This window comes from Thalassophryne amazonica, chromosome 13, assembly GCF_902500255.1.
Source record: "Thalassophryne amazonica chromosome 13, fThaAma1.1, whole genome shotgun sequence".
NCBI lineage: Eukaryota > Metazoa > Chordata > Actinopteri > Batrachoidiformes > Batrachoididae > Thalassophryne > Thalassophryne amazonica.
This window is the reverse complement of record NC_047115.1, coordinates 29,933,872-29,953,558: the sequence shown is the minus strand read 5'-3', so window position 1 is coordinate 29,953,558 and position 19,687 is coordinate 29,933,872. Positions and strand designations below refer to the sequence as shown.

General features: G+C 43.3%; 1 protein-coding gene across 9 annotated transcripts in view; it reads left to right on the top strand.

The window, feature by feature from the left end:
* The window catches only part of LOC117523373 (transcription factor COE3), a 124,412-nt gene that overhangs the window by 1,329 nt on the left and 103,396 nt on the right, over positions 1-19,687 (top strand). For all 9 annotated transcript variants that reach the window (XR_004564487.1, XR_004564486.1, XM_034184872.1 and 6 more), the window contains exons 3-6: positions 277-340; positions 568-623; positions 2,277-2,350; positions 4,159-4,227. Coding sequence is in view for 7 of the 9 variants with exons in the window: in XM_034184872.1 (XP_034040763.1) it covers positions 277-340; positions 568-623; positions 2,277-2,350; positions 4,159-4,227 (263 nt within the window). In the remaining 2 variants the exon portion in view is untranslated. The remainder of the gene's footprint in view (positions 1-276; positions 341-567; positions 624-2,276; positions 2,351-4,158; positions 4,228-19,687) is intronic.

Below are 19,687 nucleotides of genomic sequence, written 5' to 3'. Positions count from 1 at the left end.
GTGTAATATTGATTTCTATAAAAAAAAAAAAAAGATTACAGTGGTACATGTTAAACGGTTTCTCATATATATATATATATATATATATATATATATATATATATATATATATATATATATATATATATATATATATATATATATATATATATATATATATATATATATATATATATATATATATATATATATATATATATATATATATATATATAAAGCATAGTTTGATAGTTTATTTCTAAAGTTGATTCTCACAAAACTTATTGTCTCCTGCAGGAACCAACCAGTGAAAAAACTAACAATGGGATACATTACAAACTACAATTATTGTACAGCAATGGTGAGTTAATATCTTATTAATATTCGGAAAACACGCATGCTGGCTGAATAAAATAGTAGTAATAATAATAATAATAATAATAATAATAATAATAATAATAATAATAATAATAATAATGGATATTGCGCTTCACTTCAATTTTATGATGTTTTTTAATGTTTTTGAATTATTTTTTTCTAACCAAGACGTATTAAAAATTGACAAGTCCTCTTCCTTTTTCTCCCCAGGCGTCAGAACAGAACAGGATCTTTACATACGGTTAATCGATTCGATGACGAAGCAGGTAAGCTGTCTGGTACACTTGTTTGTACGCACATCCACGGTTCACTTGTGCCAACCGAAACGCGCCGTGCGTAATTGTAGACAGACACGATTTCTCAAAAAAGAAAAAAAAAAAAAGAAGAAAGAAAACATAAAATAACATACAATAAAAAAAATGTTTTGCAAATGAATGCAGCCGTGCCACAAATAAAATCTAGTCACAGACGTAACAAGAGGAGACAGCTTCCGTTTCCAGTGTTTACGTTTGGTCGGATCATGTTGCAAGAACCTAAAGTGAATTTTACTGTGTCGGAGTTGTGCTTCTTTGTCCAACATTAAAATTTAAACGCCGCATGCCTGCTGCAGATGATCTAATTTGACTTTCGTGCAACGAGTCAGAGGTGACGTTCTAAACACATTTTTTTTTAAATTTGCATCACTCATAGATATTTATAAATATTAATATTTTTGCAAAGGTGCGTTTCATCTATCTTCATCGGCACACGCGCATTTGTGTGACTTTTAACCCCGAGCTGAACGCACAGCCTTAATAATTTAAGGCCTGGCGCGCACATCTTAGCAAACTCAAATATAATTAGAGAAATATAATCAGGCCTTATTATTTCAGCTTTCCATCTCTTGTCTTGTGATGAAACGGTGGGGTTTGGATGCCCTGAATAGAGCCGTGAAGCCTGGGCCACCGGTCACAGGCAACACTCCAGCGCGAATGATCCGAGTCAATGACGCAGAACAAGCAATTTATGGATTTCTGTTTCTACACCTTCAAATGGCGACATAAATTAAACCAATATAGATAATCGTTCCAAGAGTGGATTAAAGAAGAAGAAGAAGAAGGAAAAATGACAGACATCAGGTCAAGTATGACAGCTGTTAACAGCGACATGATTCAGATGTGTCACCTTTTAAGGGACTGATGTTTTTACGCACGCCATCAAAACAGAGGGGAAAGCAGTGTTTTATTTTTCCCATTTAATTTTATTGTTGTCGTTTTAAGTCAATAATGTCGTGCTTTTTTGTGTGTGCCGGATGGTGTAAAGTGTTTATCCTGAGAGAAAGGAGGGAGGGATCGAGGGAGGGAGAGAGAGAGAAGAGCGGCAGAACTGATAGCTCCACGCCATCTGTTTCAGCCAATGCTCAAAAATTACTCAACCGTACCGCCAGACACCGCTTTTTATCCACAGAAAGATCATTGTTAGCGGCTCAAAATAAACAACAGATTGCCCATTAACACTTTCCCCCAAATATCCCCAGATTATAAGCATATTGATGACACTTCTATTGGATCCCTCCTTGTGAAAATCTCCCTCTTGTCTCGCTCTGTTTCTGTCTGTCTGAGCCCCTACATATTGTCTAGATTTAAGAATAAAAATGACCATTTGCACTAATATTATGATTATATTTTTATCAGTACTCATATTTGTAATATCAATATTATTTATGGTTGTTAATGTGCTGATTTATGTTGATGCTTTAGTTCATTTTAAATTAATTGTAGCTCCAACAAATTTTAAAGCATTTTGCTTTTCCTTTGCTGATCTTAAATTACTAAAATTATTTTATGTAGTTCAAAACTACCACATGTGTTATTGCAATTATATGACTGTGATGTGTTTAAGATTTTTTTTTAAACTATATTTGTCATTTCTACTCAAAGGCCATAGTTTATGAGGGCCAAGACAAGAATCCAGAAATGTGCAGAGTTCTTCTCACTCATGAAATTATGTGCAGGTAAGAATTATTATTAATTCTTATTATTGGTATTTGCAGATATGTGCAGCAAAAAAGTAATCTTTCAGTAGGTTTTGACACTCATAATATGATGCAGCAATTCTGAGTTTACTGTCCAAGTACAGAGAAAAGCTTCCTGTCATTTCAGACTTTGATTATGATTCGCCTTTGATTCAAATGTGATGCTGGAGAAAAGAAAATGATTTGAGATCATGCATGTTGTCTTTTTTAGTGAAGGATAATTTGATGGATAATAAACTGTTAGTGACACATGTCTGCAAGTTATTTCTGTATGTGTGTGTGTGTGTGTGTATATATATATATATATATATATATATATATATATATATATATATATATATATATATATATATATATATAATATGCACGTGTGTGTATTTTAAGAATCATCTGCCATTATGTAGACCTGCCAGACACAATATGTTTTCCGTTAAGTTATGCACAGGCGTCGCGTGCTATGCATTTGTTTATTCTTTTATGGTACAGAGTCAGTTCTTGCTTGATCCCACCTGTCAACAATGATCAGCGAGCCTTTTAGCGTCATTTAACCACATAAATCTCAACCTCTCATATTGCGACGCCATTGAGCAGTGTCACCGATACTAAAAGGAAAAATGTCTTTTGTTGTTATTGTGGAGCTCAGCGTGAGCTTTGTGAACATTGAATTCGGATACTGTCGGTTAACCTCTCCTTTGTTGCACCGGTGCATTGTTCAACTTGCTGCTTGAGAGCAAGTGCAGCACTGGAGCTGAGAGTGATTTGTCTTTTTCCATGCATAAACTCATCACTCATGCTCAATTTACACATGCATCCATCACTTATTTGTGACACACTGAATATGCTGGTGCTCTAGAGGTAATCTGTGTATATATATATATATATATATATGTGTGTGTGTATTTTTGTCAAGTGCTTTTGGCTGCAGAATAAGGATCTATTTTAACAGCTGTAGATTATAAGATAAGAGCTGATTAAAATCAGAATATTCTTTTGATATCTTATTTTTTCAGCCTTTTGAATTCTATGTTTTTTCTATGCACTGCAGGGCTTCAACTGTATAACGCATCTTTATTATTGCTGTTGCAGAGTTGTGTAAATCAGACATATTTTTAATAGACCGCGCTTGACTGACAGTAGCTTTGCACAAAATCTTGTTTTTCATTCTGCACCGTATGGCATAAATCAATCTCATATGTTTATATGTTTTCATTTCAAATGGGAGCCGGAATGATGTATTTGTTTATTTTCGCCGTTTTGATTCAAGCTCCAATCAAAAGACCTGAGCAGCAGCTAGCTATAGGCTTAGGGAGGAGAATGTTGAAACATGTGGTGGAAGATAGATTAGTGCTTTTGAGGCCATAATTGATAAATGCCCTGCAGAAATATTGGTTGAGGGTGGCACCTTGCATCTCCCTCAGAAATAGCAGCTTGGCAATTAGAGGTAAACAAAGCTGAAGCTGTGAAAAGTGACTCCCCTGCCTCCTGGCCCAATCCCCACTCCCCTCCCCGCCAGCACTAAAGCCAAACAACACAACATGTTTTCACCGTTTTTATCAGCCATCAGCATCAATGGAATGGATGGATTGAGTGAAAGAAATCTCATGGCTATTTTTTTCCACTCCCTCCCCGATATCAAAAAAACTCTCCAAGGCACTTAATAAATGTATGTGTTTGTGTGTGTGTGTGTGTGTGTGTGTGTGTGTGTGTGTGTGTGCATTATTTATTTATTTTTATTTATTTAGCACAAGTGTTGCTTGCTCTCTGAAAAGCTCTATCTGTGTTCCCAGCCGGTGCTGTGACAAGAAAAGCTGTGGAAACAGGAATGAGACTCCATCGGACCCCGTGATCATTGACAGGTAGGCCTCGCTTTGTGAATGAGTGAGTGAGTGAGTGAGTGGATGAACAAATGACGTCCCCTCCTGGTGTGCCAGACGGTCCGTTTGGGGCTTCTAGTCCCCCCACCCGCACCACCACAGTGTGGGAACTGTGGGTGAGGCTGTGTGAGATGCTGAGGGGCCGCCTTTCCCAGGTACCTGTGCACTGAGGGAGCAGTCACCACCTGGATAAGGTTTGTTCAATCACAGGTGGTTCAATCACTGGAGGATCACGCTGGGAATACACCTAATTAGCTTTGGCGACTTCACATTTATTTGGCTGGCTTCCTTCTCTTTGTTTACGGCGGTGATGCTCACACTGTCAATAGTTGTTTTCTCTTGACCGATTTCCTTCCTCGTGAGTTTGCACCGAGCTGGATGTTGTTAAAGTTTGGCTGTAAAGTGGGATTAAACATTTTATATGTGTCTTGATCCAGGTTAACGTTTTAAAGAGGGCGAATTAATGTGTTTTAAGGCTCTGATGTTTTGTCAAACTTGAGCAGCTATACCAATCCCAATGAGTGCTGCTGGGTGTCATTCCAGCATCAGTCTCAATGTAACTCTCACCACGTAGCAGGGAGGGACAGCAATGCTAATGTTTGACTAGCCAGAATCAGTGTTTGCTTAGCGGAGAATGTCTGGTATCTGACAGAGGGGACAACTCTCTTATTAGTAATCAAATAGGGCTGAGCAGTTGTTGCTGCCACTCTACTCCAGCGGCTTCTCATGCATCAGGAAGTAGGAGCTGGCTGCCCTGGGAGCCTGGATGGATTACTAGAGTCTGCTGCTGTCTGAACTCACACAGACAAATGCAGACCACAACAATGACGACAGCAGCGACACCACTGAAAAGACAGACAACTCGCACAGCCACGTGTGTTGTTTACGCTGTTCCTCTATTGCTAGAATGTTTATACTGTGTTGCATGCTGGCAGTCACACACACACATAAGAAAACTGACTTTTTTTTTTGGTTTTTGTTTTGCTTGCTTAACGTATTTGTCAGGTGCATTTGCTAGCGAGCAGCGCAAACATTAGCATATAACTTGAGATGTCTACTTTGCCTAATTTCCGCCGCTTTTCATGTTGGCTTTATGTTACTCTGCTGCCTTTTTTTTTTTTTTACTGCTTAGAGTTTCACACGCCATTGTTCTTCAATCTGAGGGACAAAACGTGTAACATAAGTACAATAAGCGAAATGAACGCACGGAGAATTAAAGTCGAGAACAGGGGTGGGGAGGCAAGAAAAAAAGGGGGACGTTGAAGCGGATGGATATTGTAAGCTCAACTGGCTCAGGGAGGGCTCAGATTTTCATTGTGACGAGTCTGAATAGGAGAAGAGTATCCCTTTCCTTGCACAATGAGCGGCTCTGTTGAAACACAAAAGCATATGTTCCTCATTAGACCCTCCCATTGTCTCCATGTCGTAACTATGAGCCCGTCAGCTCGCCCTAGCAGACCCACACAGGCTTTCAGGGAATGGAGAGGTGCCGGTGAAAGGTTGCAGAGTTGAGCGAAAGTTACCGACGTGACCAGAGCCCAGTGCGATTATTTACTGCACTCACTTAACTATTCCCACTGTGTGCGTGCACGGGGTAAGCTTTTAGTTAAAGCTTCCGTGTTTTACAGCCATTTCTGTTACATCTGTCATTTTCTCATGCACATCATTACAGGCACCTGCGCTGCGGTCGCTGCCGGCAGAGACTGATTATTTCCAATTGAGTAGAACATAGTTGAGTGACATAAACCTCGCGGAGAGGTCTGATTGTAGAATCAGGCACGTCTCATCTGTCGACAATTACAGTATGAAAACCGGCTAGCACCGCCATGGATTTTCTTTTTCTTTCTTTTTTTTTTCTTGCTGGAGAAACAGTAGCGTGGCTGAACCTTAAGAAACAGATTTGGAGTGAATCATTGATGGCGCTCGTTCGCTGTAACATTTTCCCCAGATGGTAAGAGGGGAAAGCGCACACAGCTAGCTGGCATCTAGCGAGACATTAACTGGCGTTCCCATGGATCTGGCATATCCAACGGAGTTTGGGAAACTTATCATTCCAAATGTGTCCTATTTTCCTGTGGTCAAGCCAGACATCTGTTTACCCTATTTTCTCTCAGAGTTTTGATACAGTTTTTCAACTGAGATATTTTATTTATTTATTTATTTTATTTTTTTGAAGAGGAAGGATTCTGTTTAAAAAAAGAAGAAGGGGTGAGGGTAGGGAAAAAAAAAGAAGTTTGTTAGATATAGGCCCAACAGCTGTCACAAAGTTTCAGCACTGCTCAGTCTTTAAATATTTCAGCACTTCATTTCGATGCCAGTGCATTATTTATTAGTGATTTTTGGATGAAGAAAGACCCCTATTTTTGTTGCATTTATGTGGGTTTGTAAGTGTTCTAACTCATATTTGAATATCTTTTGAATGATCATTAGTACAACACAGGGGTGGGGGACAAAACATAATCCCCTGAAGTCTGAATATAAAAAAATCCTTAAAGACAAATGAGGGCTTGCATTAAACAGAAGAAAGCATCATTTTACGCTGCCTAATTGTAGCACTGCTGCTGCTGCTGCTACGGCCACTTTGCAGGTATAATCATCTTTTCCCCTCCTTTATGAATCCAACAGTGCTACAGATGTCACACTTATAAGTTAATGGTGCCTTAAAGTAAGCAGGGGTGTCGATTTATTCACTGGGTAATTTGAGCTTTTAGAAGTGTAGTGATGAGGTGCCCGATATCTGATTAGCCAGTTTTCCCATTTACACTGTATGCCGTGTACAGCCAAACATAACTCAATTTGCAATGACTATCCAGGTCTGGAATCTGTCTTCGCTCTCTTGCATATCGACTTTGTCTTCTCTTGTGTGAAAGATTAGATACATTGTTCGGGCTTATGCATGGATTTTGTAATAAGGCATGTTGTTGAAAGTGGAGAGAAAATGACTCATTCTGTGTGGTCAGGGTTCAAAGGTCACACTTTACTGTGAGCTGTGTGTGTGCTGTAATTGTGCACGTTATTCATATATGAACTTGGAATTAAACGTGTGTTTGTGTAACTGCCACTCAGAAACAGATCCGAACATGTCAGCGGCATTTATTCTAGCATCTACGGCACTCCCTTTCACTTCCTGTCACAAAGGTCAAAGAGCATCGACCTTTGGAGTGCAGCCCAGCCACTGAATAATTCATGACATTGACTTGTTTTTTTCCCTTGTCCTTTTTTTTTTCTTTCTTGTTTTTTTTGGTCAGCACACATGGTCGTGTTGTGGGAGGCTTTTATTCATTTAGCTCATTTATAAAGGCTTCACCGCACCTGTTCATGTGTTAACGCAATTAAATTTTGGCCTAATGTAAATTTTGCTTAGCTTTCCGTTATGTCCCTCATTAGCGAGCCTGTATTTTCTAAATGACTTTGCGTTATCGTTCATTTGTGGAACACCTACGAGGTCATTTCCCAGAGTGCACTTGACTTGTTGTCAAGTTGTTTACCAGAAAACAAAAGACGGCAGCCTTAGAACGCCTCACGTGCGGCTCCCCTCGGCCTTCGAAGAAACAAATCGGAAAATTTGTGCGCTCCCATCTGGTTTTTGCAAAAGCGTGATTACCTCCAAAAGCTGAACAAATGCCAGTATTTATAAGGTCAGCTCTTTATGTGGAAATGTGATGTAAATGAGAATCAGCGAAAGGGGACATTAAGCAAAATTAAATTCATTGTCTCCTTTAATGTCATTTACATTTTTGGCTAAGCCCTGGACTGTCAAAGAGGATTTCGAAAACCATTTTAATTGCACATCAGCATTGAAAAAGAGGGTGTGTTTTCAATGAACCACGCTCTTGATAACCTGCAAAAAAAAAAGAAAAAAAGAAGAAGTCGGTTTATGAAGTAGCTAAATTACATATTTCCACTGCATCTGCACAGAGACAATTAAGGTGGCACCCGGTAGGTCGTGTTAATTTAGCTTTGTGTTCCCACCCAACCATCATGAAAATGATGCAGTGGAGGGGTTGCTGTTGTTGTGACTGAGAGCTGATCTGCTTTTTTTTTTTTAACACTACAGCATTGAGCAGCTAGACTTGCAGAAACAAAAAAATAAATGCACTTTGCACATACTTGCACACGCCTTTTCCTTGCATGCATTAAACTCGTGGCTTGTGTTGGTGTAATTCATGTGACAGATGTGAGTTTTTCGTGCTGACTGCGAAATGGGAGAATAATCTGGCCACCCTCGGCCTAAATCGGCGTGATGTTTGAGTGAAGCCTGTCTCCTCTCGAGCCAAAGTAGGAAGAGCAGGAAGTGTTGAGAGCGAAAGCTGTACTTGGCAGCTCTCCGTTGGCTTGCACTTGCTGAAAAATGAAACCCAGACCCTCTCTTGCAGCCCCAGAGCCAGAACCTCCTTCCCCAGCGCACCGACATTCAGGATTGGGTAATACTGTTCACTAAGCAAAACATTACCTCAAATTATTCTCGCCCTGTTTTCTATTTCCTCCTCCCTCATGTCAGTTTTATCGCAGTTTGTAAATGTCAAGACACGTACAAAGACGCACAGTATAAATGATATTTTCCAAATTATGCTCACATGTTTGGGTTCACATGAGTGGCGGCTGAACGTAACGTGGTGCCTGATGCTCCCGCGGGAGACCCACCTCACTGGGGTAGGATTCCCCAGTGGCATCAGCTAATGGCAAGACTTGACAACAGCAGAGAAGCCGGGGGTGTTGTGTTTTACTAGCACTGAGCAGGGGTGATGACTTTAACATGTGCGCTCAGAGAGAGAGAGAGAGAGAGAGAGAGAGAGAGATGCTTGTGTGCAGTGTGTGTGTGTGCATTCACACGTGAACGTGTGTGTGTGTGTGTTTTTGGGGGGCTGTGCTAAAGAGAGAAGGTGTGTGGTACAAAAGTACGGCGCGGGCCAACAGAGCGACGGATTCGGCTCCAGCTTGACGGCAGTGAAAGACGAAACATGGTTCCACATGTGCTGAGAAAGAGCAGTCCATCTGTCCATGGAGACAACCCCTCCCACCCACCCCCCTTTCACCACCCCCCTCTTCTCTTTCCTTCTCTTCCTCTCTCTCTCTCTCTCTTTTTCTCCCCCACTCTTTTTACTCCCCTGGTTCATTGCTGACAGAAACAAGGCCAGAGCTGGGGTGATGGGATGAACACTGGGCCAAGACCAACATTGGCCCTCGTACACGACATAGATACACGCTCACATGTTTAAGCAAAAAAAAAACAAAACACATTTTTTTCTTAAATGCTAAACTTTACGAACATTATCGCTTGTTATAATCCAACTGATTTACTTCGATACCATGAAAGAAAACAATCTATTAAGATTCATGCACTTTCCCCGTCTGCACACTGTGAAAATCTTACATTATTGAAATTAAATCCCAACTAAATAACACATGCTGCTCTTTCTGAAATATTTAATGGCTCTCCTTTATAGTTAAACTTTGTAGCTGTTTTGAAGATGCAGTTTGGTTCCTTAAAGCATCCATGACACAGAAGCTTTGTCAAACATCTGCAGATTCTGTGAATCACACTCAGGTCAATTTGGAGTAGTGTTTTTTTTTTTTTAAGTCTTTTTTTTTACTTGTGAAAAAGAGTCTCCTTTCTTTCTTCTGGCACATTCTCACTCCCATTCAATCCTTATTAGGTTTCCACTAATTGTCAAACAAACTGTTGGGTCAACCTCAGTTGTATCTGGCCGTAAAACAGCACATTAGGCCCCGGCGAGGGATATATGTGGTATTTCATCGGAGACGGAGTAATGCTGGGGTTTTATGGTTAAGTACCAGTTCACGCCCACGCCATTTGTTTCGCATTAGAGTAGAGGTTTTGTAAATCAGATCAATATGTTCGCCGAGATGTGATTCCTTGTCGGGATCTCCCGAGTCGTTCTTTCTCCAAGTATTTTTCTTAGGGGACTGGTTGTCGATGCTCACACCCCTAACCTGCCCCCCCCCCGTCTCCCACCACCTCCCCACTCTGCCTACCTGCTCCAGCCACTTCCTCCGTCTCCGTCTTGATTTATTTCCATTTTCTGAATGTGGCAATTTGTAGTGTGACACGGGCAAGATTAGGACGGGAAGCAGTCTGAAGATTTCATCGGACATGGTCCTGCTCCCGCTGGTGTGAGGTCACAGGACAAAGATGGCAGGGTGGGGTGGTGGTGGTGGTGGGGATTCAGGGATAGGGTCATCAGTTACCTCGGGGAAACGAGCTGGTCTGCTGGCTGCTCTGTTGGCCCCAGGGGTGCCTGGGATGTATCGGAGGAGAAACCCCAGAGAAAGAGCCCTGAACCAGTGTCATTTATTAAAAGTGACAAGTTATTTCTAACTATAGCTCTGTTTTTATTGTTTTACAATGCTGTCATTTGGAACGGTGCTCTTCTGTTCTGAAATCACAAACAAGTGATAAATGAACGCGGCGACCTGCTTTTTAAACGTACACGCTTTCTCTACGTGCGTGTGCTGTTAAATTATACTATGCATTTAGCTGGGGCTCTTAAATCAAACAAATGTGCAGATTTAATAAGATCGACCGTGTGATAGAAGCAATAAACAAAATATTTCACTCTTCCCCTGATTTCTCCAGGACATTTGTTTAGCAAGTTAATAACAGCTTACGGTATGAATCTCCAGCTGACCTCCACATAATCAGGACCAGAAGTTTCACAGAACGTGACCACGTTGTGTTTGTTTGCAGAAAGTAGAGCTGCAGTCTATTTTAGTTTTCCAAATATTTAGTTGGACAAGTTTCTTCGTGAAATCACACCAAATCTGCTTTAATAATGGAGTATTTATTCAACGTTTGACCAACCTTCTTCATTGAGGGTCACAGAGGTACTCTGCACCCCCTAACCCCCCTCCCGTTTTTTTTTTTTTTACTGCCGCCCCCCAACTGCGTTAATGATATATGACAGAAATTTCCTTGTGCTGGTTCAGTGGCAAGAAAGGTCCTGGCTAGTCTATATCAATCCATCTGACTTATGTTCCCATGTCTTGAATTACCGCTTGATGGAAACCTGCTGCGGGCTTCTCTTGCCAATTGAAATCAGATCTCCTCCACAGCCTGGTGTGATATTGATCCATATTCAACACCCAGGCTGCAGATCGATCAGTATTGATTTACAATAAAAAACACTCCTGTGCTTGTTCAGCACTGCGATCAATACTTTAAAGCAAGGTGGGGAGGGGGGAAAAATGTAAAAAAGAAGAAAAACAGGACGGTGCTATTACCATGCAGTGACCTGCAGGAATATATATAAAAATGAAAGGACATATTTTATATCATTAACAATGTAGAAATGGCCATAGTGAACAATGATTCTCTGAGGCAAACAATAAAAACGGTTTAACAGGACAGCACTTCTATAAGGACTCGTTTATTGAAGGAGGTGTGTCTGTTTCTGAATTAGTGGCACATCTGCACTGCAATGGGGAGTGCTAAACCTGTCATATCAAATATGTCGGAAAATTGAAACAGAATGCTGAAAGTGCCGGATCAAGCCGGAGCACTTTAGCTTGATTTCTGCGTGTTAACACAATGATATAATTTCCTGTGGTTTTGATATTAATTTGTGTCTCGCTCTCCATCCCACCTGCACACACACATGTTGAGCGTCCGCCTCCCACGCGGACCTCATCCCAACCCAGTGTGGAACACAATGGGAGAGAGAGAGAGAGAGAGAGAGAGGGAGAGAGCATGGCGACCCATTCAGCTCCGGTCCTGATCCACTTTTCTCAATGTCAGAACTTTAGTCCTAATCTCTCGGACTTCCTCCCCTCTGCCAAATAACCGTTCCCATCCAGCAGGTCCCAGCACTGGCCGGAGCTGCCAACATCTGAAAGTTATTATCCCCAATCTCTGACATCCAGGAGTTTACAGTTATATAATGATGGGGAAAACCACATGTCCCCAGAGGCAGAGCACATTTTTGAGATGCCTCCCCATCTGTTTTCGGGGAGCTACCCATTTCGGGCCAAACTCAGAATGGCAGGCAGGCAGATTTTTTGGGGGGGGGGTAAATCTTTTATTTTCTACCACTGGAACAGGCCAGTCTGGAAGTCATTATATGGGGTGATAAAGCAAATCCAATTGGGTCAGGTTCCCCCTGCACACAGCGCTGGTGGCACCAGTTCTCCCTGCCTCATTGCTCGTCCCCGACTGTGTAAGTGGTGCTTGTTTGTTTGTCCTAGAGAGGCTGGGTTGGGGGACTAATGCAGGCCTGGGGGCCAGCCAGGTCGGAGGCGACGGTAAACCCGAGCTGCCTGGTGTAGCAGTGCTCCCTCACTGCTGGCTCGGCCTTGTTTGGACTGCAGCTCCGGTTTGCTTTCTTAGAGGGAAGCTGAGCCTCCGTAATCATTGAGCCCTTCGCTCGGGCGGAGAGCACAGAGGGAGTGATGACATCGGTCCGCAGAGGCCTGGCCTGGTCAACCCCTACCTCTCTTAGCATATTTATTTTCTTTTCTCATTGTATGGTTTAAGTCACACCATATTATGTTCGGACCTCATGCACGTGCACAGTGATATGATGGCGTAAATCTGTAAGCTTTGTTTTTAATAATAACGCCAGGGATTAGTGACTTGCTGACCTTGGTGTAATCTTTATTATTCTGTTAATTTTATACTCCGTATAAAGCAGTCGTAACCTATGTGAGGCGGCGACACACGCATGCATTTAAGTTGTAAAAACATCCAAATCGCATGTTTTCACTGAATTAATATACAGATTGATAACAGATTGCAACAGTCTTATGTGTATGTGTGCATGCTGCTTCTGCAGTCTCTGAGATTTAGATAATTTAAGACCCCCATCTTGCCCCCTGGGCACTCTTCCAAAAATGTTTTATTCAACATCACGACTCTGTTCTGTTTTGTTACGTTATTGAAATGGGTTGTCGATTCGAATAGAGTCAACCTGGTGGGCCAATCTCATTGTAGCCAGTGGAGAGTGAAAGCCATCTCTGCAGCGTGGGCTCACCAGAACACACACACACAGATTGGAACAGGGGGGCAGCCAGAGCAAGAGTGCCTTCTCCAGATGGAGATCCCAGATATGGGGGGGAAATGTCCGGGCCATTTTCCAGGGCTTCCATAATGGGAATCTACCCCTTGCTTGCTTATTAAGTTGTGCACACAAGGAAGAGTGAGGAGGGAGATGGAGAGCAGAGGAGATAAGGGCAGGCGGAGCAATAGATGGACAGCCTGCACGGCGTCACCTCGCTGTTGTGAGTGTCAAGCGCACCCTGTCGGAGAAATCACAGGTCATGTGGATAGATGATTGTCAAAGAATTGATATAAGGGTTGTCTTTTCTTTTTATTCCCCCCCGACAGAGTCGCAAAGGCCAATGATAACATTTGTTTTTGTTTTTTTTTGCTGGAGCGAAGGAGAAAGTATGATGTTCAGGTCAGGGAGGTCAGCTCGGAGGGGTCACGGGGTCACGGCCTTTTTTGGTACCTGACTAACCTCACATGGCGAAGCCATTTCTCAGGCTCCCTGAAATGACAGTGGGGGGTGGAGGGGGGGTGGGGGGGGCAGGTTGAAGGGCCGGCCAGCCGGGCGATCTATCAGCGGCGGCAGCAGACATGCAGACAGCATGGCAGCTACTGCAGCTAAACAGAGTGAGACAGATCGGCACAACTCTCTCATACGTAACACCGGGAGCATTAAGACGACAGCGCTGAGTGTTATGGATGCTTGACATTGACCTCTTATACACAGATAGTGTATTTATCAACACCGTAGGACAATCGCGTATTTGTAAATTATTTAGCTCGCCGAGTGATGTGCGACTGTCCTCACGTAACAATCGGCGCGTTTGCGAGATGAGAGCGATCGCTTTCTATTCTCGCCTTATTCATTTGTTTTTTTTGTCGTCTCCTGTCAGCTGTTTTCTACATGACTTAGAATTTAGGTGATCACATTTTGAGCACTGTTACTTCTATCACGTCGCATCCACGCTAGAAAGAGAAGGAGGAGGAAAAAAAAAAAAAAAAAAAAAATACAAACCCCACGCTCTGAATCTTACATTTTTCTGGAAGAGACATATTTGTGTACAGATAGGGGCCTGTCATTTTGTGAAACAACATTCATGATTCTTTTATTGGTGCTCAGCCGTCACCCCCCCCCCCCCTTCGTTCTCTCTTCCTCTGCGGGAAAAAAGGGCTAGTCTACAAAGTGGCTTTTTGTCGTTTGAGAGAAGTAAACTTCATCAGGTCGACGGTGAGGTGTGCTTCACATGTCACTCAGTCGAGCTCCCTCCTAATGAAATGCTGCATACAGATTTCTGCCTGCGGGCTCGGGGGGATAAGACCGTGGTAACAGAATGAAACAAACCCTTCCCATTCCCTTCACTCACTCACACACATACACGCGCGTGCGTGCGAAAACGCACAAACACATACATTCGTGCGGCGGTGCCGCTCACGCGCACACGCTCCTGCTGGAGAGCATCCATGTGAGGAGATCCAAATCTGCAATTTATTCAAATATTGATATTTCTACTTGTCAGGAGAAAGGTGCCTTGAAATTTCCTCTGAGTACTCCTGTCAAAAAAATAGCAGGAAATATGTCAGATAATTCATAAATGGAGTTCAGTGCTTGCAAAGTCAGTTGGGAACAGCAAAAAAATATATATGCTTGTCAATGAAGAATAGGAGCAATATTACAGAGCCTGCTGCTCATTCTTCCATCATGTCAAGCAAACAGCCTTTGCAGGCCCGTAAGTGCACGTTTCACAGCCGATGAGTGTATTTGTGTATATATATGCGTGTATATTTGTATATGTCTTCATGTATGTACATGTGTGCGTATATTTATTCATCTGAATGTATGTGTGCTTTGGCCATGTTGTGACTCCTACTTAGACGTGTTTATCTTTTTCCATCGCGACACCCCATTTCCCATCCCGAAGCAGCCAGTGGGAATGTGTCCTGTTCTGCAGAGGTCCGTAACCGGACGCTGGCCTCCATGTGGTTTGAATTAGGGCCCCCGAAACTGTGAAAGACGCCTCGAATGACGTGAGGCACTTGCAGACCAAATTCCATTCTGCTGAATTGTGCAGAAAAAAAAGCGCTCTCCGGAATCCTCCGAGATTTTTTGGCTCCAGCTCGGCAGCGATTAAAACAGGGCGGAAACCAATAACTCAGTGAATCACGGGGCAACGTCCCATGAAATCTCTCACTGCTCTATCTGTCACACCCACATGCAAACCCAAATCAACTCTTAACTTTATTGATTATACTTTTATGCAAACTGAAAAAGAAAAAAAACATGCACATGCTCTTCTTGCAGCGCCCTCCTGCTCCTCTCAGTTGTTTCCAACGCGAGTGTCGGCTTTCACATGATGCATCGCTTGACCATGTTGTGCCAAGACAAGACAGAATAGGACTCTACATATCTCCTGTGGTCATGTGATGCCATAGTTCATAGCAAATGATGAGATGCAGTTTGGCACAGCTTGGGACCCATCTGGGAGATGCAGATATGCAGACATGAGAAGTATTTTACAGCAATGCATCTGCGCGCTTGAAGAGCTATTTAGCATATGCTGCTATACGAGAGAATTAGCTTCACCGTTGCCAGCTGCAGATTAGTCTTCATTTCTCAAAAATCCGACAGAACAGCTGATCCACAGTTGGAGATGGCGATGACCAAAATAGTGTTCATGCAGCATGATGTTTAATGTTTCCCTTAATTGCTTCTGCAGGAAGCTGAATTATTTTGTTAATGCGGCGCAGCCAAACGGTGTCTGTTTTTCCAGTTTCTTTTTGCATCAGCTGTAACAATGTCATGCGGGGCAGCAATGCTTTTGCCAGTGCTGGCTGGCTTGCTTCCTTTAGCTCTCGCAGAAGTCAAAGCCCATGCTGCTGCTCTAACTCAAGTAGCTGATATGTTCGGCCATCTAGTGCATGGCAGGCGGTTGACAGTCCATGCAGCCTGTCTACCCACAGGACATCTCCACATAGTGTGTCCACAGTGGGGCCAGCGCTGTCATCTGGCCCCACTATGGAACGCTGCTCTGCTGACAGTGAGAGGGTAAACGTTTACCACCTCAATCCCCCATTAACTCGGTGAAGGCGCTTCGATCCTCTGTGAAAATAATGATATTGATTGGAGCTTGGCTCTACAAACGAAAACGGTTGCAACTAAAAGAAGGATGGGCCCTTGCATTAGAATACGGGATTTTCGAGGATAAAAGAGTGTTTGGATCTTGTTATATTTTTCCTCTCCTCCATCTCCCTCTAGGACCCCCACCACCTTGCACCGCCACCTCCTTGTCTCTTTTTGCATTTGTATGTGTGTGCATGTTGCTGCACAAGGACCCACTCGTCCCCTAAGATCATCTGCCGCAACCCGCCCCCCCTCACCGCAATCAAATAACAAATGACAAGATCATTGCACGGGCCTTTAAAAAATGCGACACAAAAAGTGCGTTGCATTAACTTGCAACAACCCCCTAATAGACCCTTGTGGGTTTTGTATCTCTCCCACTTCTCCTTCCTCTCTTCTGTCTGCTCGGCCTGTCACACATCCACCCCACCCTTGCAGAGCGAGCCTCCGAGCCTCGGTGGAGATCAGGAGCTCCCTGTCGGAGGTGCTTTGTCACGTAGCCCAGGGAGCGTGGAACTCACCCAGAGCTGTTGAACAAACACAAGCACAGGGGCTGTCAATAGCAGCTCCGCAAACTAATTGCCTGTCAAATGAACCACCTTCGTTAAGCTGCCCTCATACACACAAACACACACACGTGTGCACTGCGACACCCGTACGTTCACACACACACACACACACACACACACACACACACACACACACACCACACACACACACACACACACACACACACCACACACACACACACACACACACACACACACACAGATGAGGATTTGATTCAAAGAGTAGTGATACCTTGTTAGAAGAAAAGACACGAGTGGCACTTCTCTGTTTGCCGTCTTGTTTCCGCAATCGTTACCGCCATGTGTAGTGCAGCCACCGTGAGATTGCCTTTTTGTTATTATTAAGGGGAGCATACCGTTGTATTGTATAGCCGATGTAACCCACACACACCCCGCACATCCTACAGTGTTATCAGCGGGCATAAGATTTCACTTTTTAAACCCACTCATTAGATGGTAGCAGAGCCCCGCACGCCAACTGTTATTGTTTTTGCGTTTGTTGTTGTTGTTTGTTTTTTTTCACCCCCCCCCCCCCCCTCTCTCTCTCTCCCCTTTCTGTAGTCATTAGGCGGTAGCAGTAGAGTGCCCAGCGCCTTGTCTGGGTGCCTGTAACAGCACTGTCGGATTGACACAGCTGGGGAGAGCAGCTTGAGGCTGCACGCTCAGGAATACACAGGGGTGTTCAAAGCCCCTCTCTGAATCCTGATCAGAGCGCTGCCCCGGCCAACTGATGGCCTATTAAATATACATGCACAGAGGTCAGAGCTGGAGGTCCCGGCTTCCTCCCAGCCATGTGCACTTAAGCGGAAGGGCTGGGCAACAATAAAATCTCCTCTCGCTCCAGCGAGCTCTCCCCTGACACCCTCACCTCCAGTGTGTACGTCAAGTACAGCGCTCACCTAGCGCTATATTACAACTGCCTTTGTGAAAAGGCCAAATGATGCATTTTTTACACGGTTATTATATATTTATATTCAATAACACCAAGTACCACTCTTGCGCCTGTCTGTCTCCTTTATTCTATTGTCGCTGATAAATAGCCTGAGTTGACACCAAGCGTACAGTAGAGCGGAGATTGAGACGGGGAGGAAGAGGGACGAGCCCCATAATGGCCAGTCATGATTAACATATTCAGAGTGACACTCTCTCTGTGTTCCTTCGTTAAGCCCGGTCTGTCTGACTAATGAAGTGGAGCGGCAGTTTATCAATTAACCCAGCTCGGAGCCATTTGTGTTGGGGATAACGCTCTCGCTGGGTATCGCCGTGATCCAGTTTGGTGGCATTTCACCTCTCGGCTCGTCCACCAATGCCACTGACAGCAAGATACACAAGGACACAATTGGACATCCGCTAAACAGGATTTGTACCCGCTGTTCACCAGTGGAGAAAAGGGTGTGGATTGATAGGGTAATGGGATTGTTAAAAAAAGAAAAGAAAGCCAGAACGAGATCTCTACACACTAACATTGGGGGTTTTTGGTGTTCTCAGACTTCGCATAGATCATAGCAAACAACTTAGTGCTGTCTCTATTAAAACAAGCCCTCCCCTGCCATTATCTTTCCCCCCACTGCTCCTTCCTCCATTTCACATTGTTTGTGTTCATTAAGACATGGGCGACCTGCCTTATCCACACATCAGACCCGGCTCTCAAGAGTAATTGCGATGGTCTCGCAGAGGATAATGTGGTTTAAACTCAGTATAGCCTGTCTATTAGGAGAGACATGATGGCAACCACAAATAATAAAGAACTATTTATTCCTCTCTCTGTGACGCTAACTAGGTAACATATCAAGCCAGCACCGCTAAGGGTCTCTCTTACTGTCAGATATGGCACCCTTCATCCATTCCCAATGGCCCTCGCCTCGACATCTCTGCTCTTCATTTTCTACATGAGCTTGGTCATAAATGCACCCACACCTCATATATATTTGATAGTTAATATTTATTTTCGCTAGGGAAGTGCACTTTACATGTGGTAACATACGATTACCTGCAATTCTTATAGCAAAGAAACAAAATCGATATGGATATATAATTCATGATGGAGGGGCTATCAGTTTTTATGGCTCTCTATCCAGGCTCATTAAAGTTTTATCGTAATTGACTGCAAGCAAGAGTTTTTAAGGCATGTTTCTCCCTCACTTTCTATCTTAAATAATTAAGTAAAGTTTAATTGGTAGGATTTTGAAGCACCTAGTAGATGATAGGAGTCTCCAAAATTCAGAAGTCATGAATTATATAGTGGTGTGTTATGCATTAACCTGTCAGTTTGCACATTTGTTAAGGCAGAAAACTACGCCGCCAACCGCCCGCCGCCCATCTCAAAATCACATCCCGGAGTCCAATAAATGGCCGGGCACTTCAAAAAAAGAAAAAAAATTCCTTTTTATGTCTTTCATTGCCGTGTTAATGTAGTGACACGACGCTGTCACTCAGAATGCGCCCGTCAACCGCCGGCCCCCGAATCGACTCTGCTGATTGGTGGTCAACTTGTTCTCTTGAAGGGAGATTGACAGACGGAAAATTGCACTCTCAGATTTCACCCTTCATTCGTTGCAGTTGTTCTTCCACTCGTCAACTCTCCGCCATGCCTGAGACAGACAGAGGCTTTATCCATTAGCTGCCGGCTTGGTGGGTGGGTGGGCAGATTGAGGCGGGATGGAGGAGGAGATGGGGGTAGGAAGACAATCCTACATTTGAGCACTCTGAGGGAAAATCAATCATGTCATCATAAGTGAGAAGTATGGATGAATT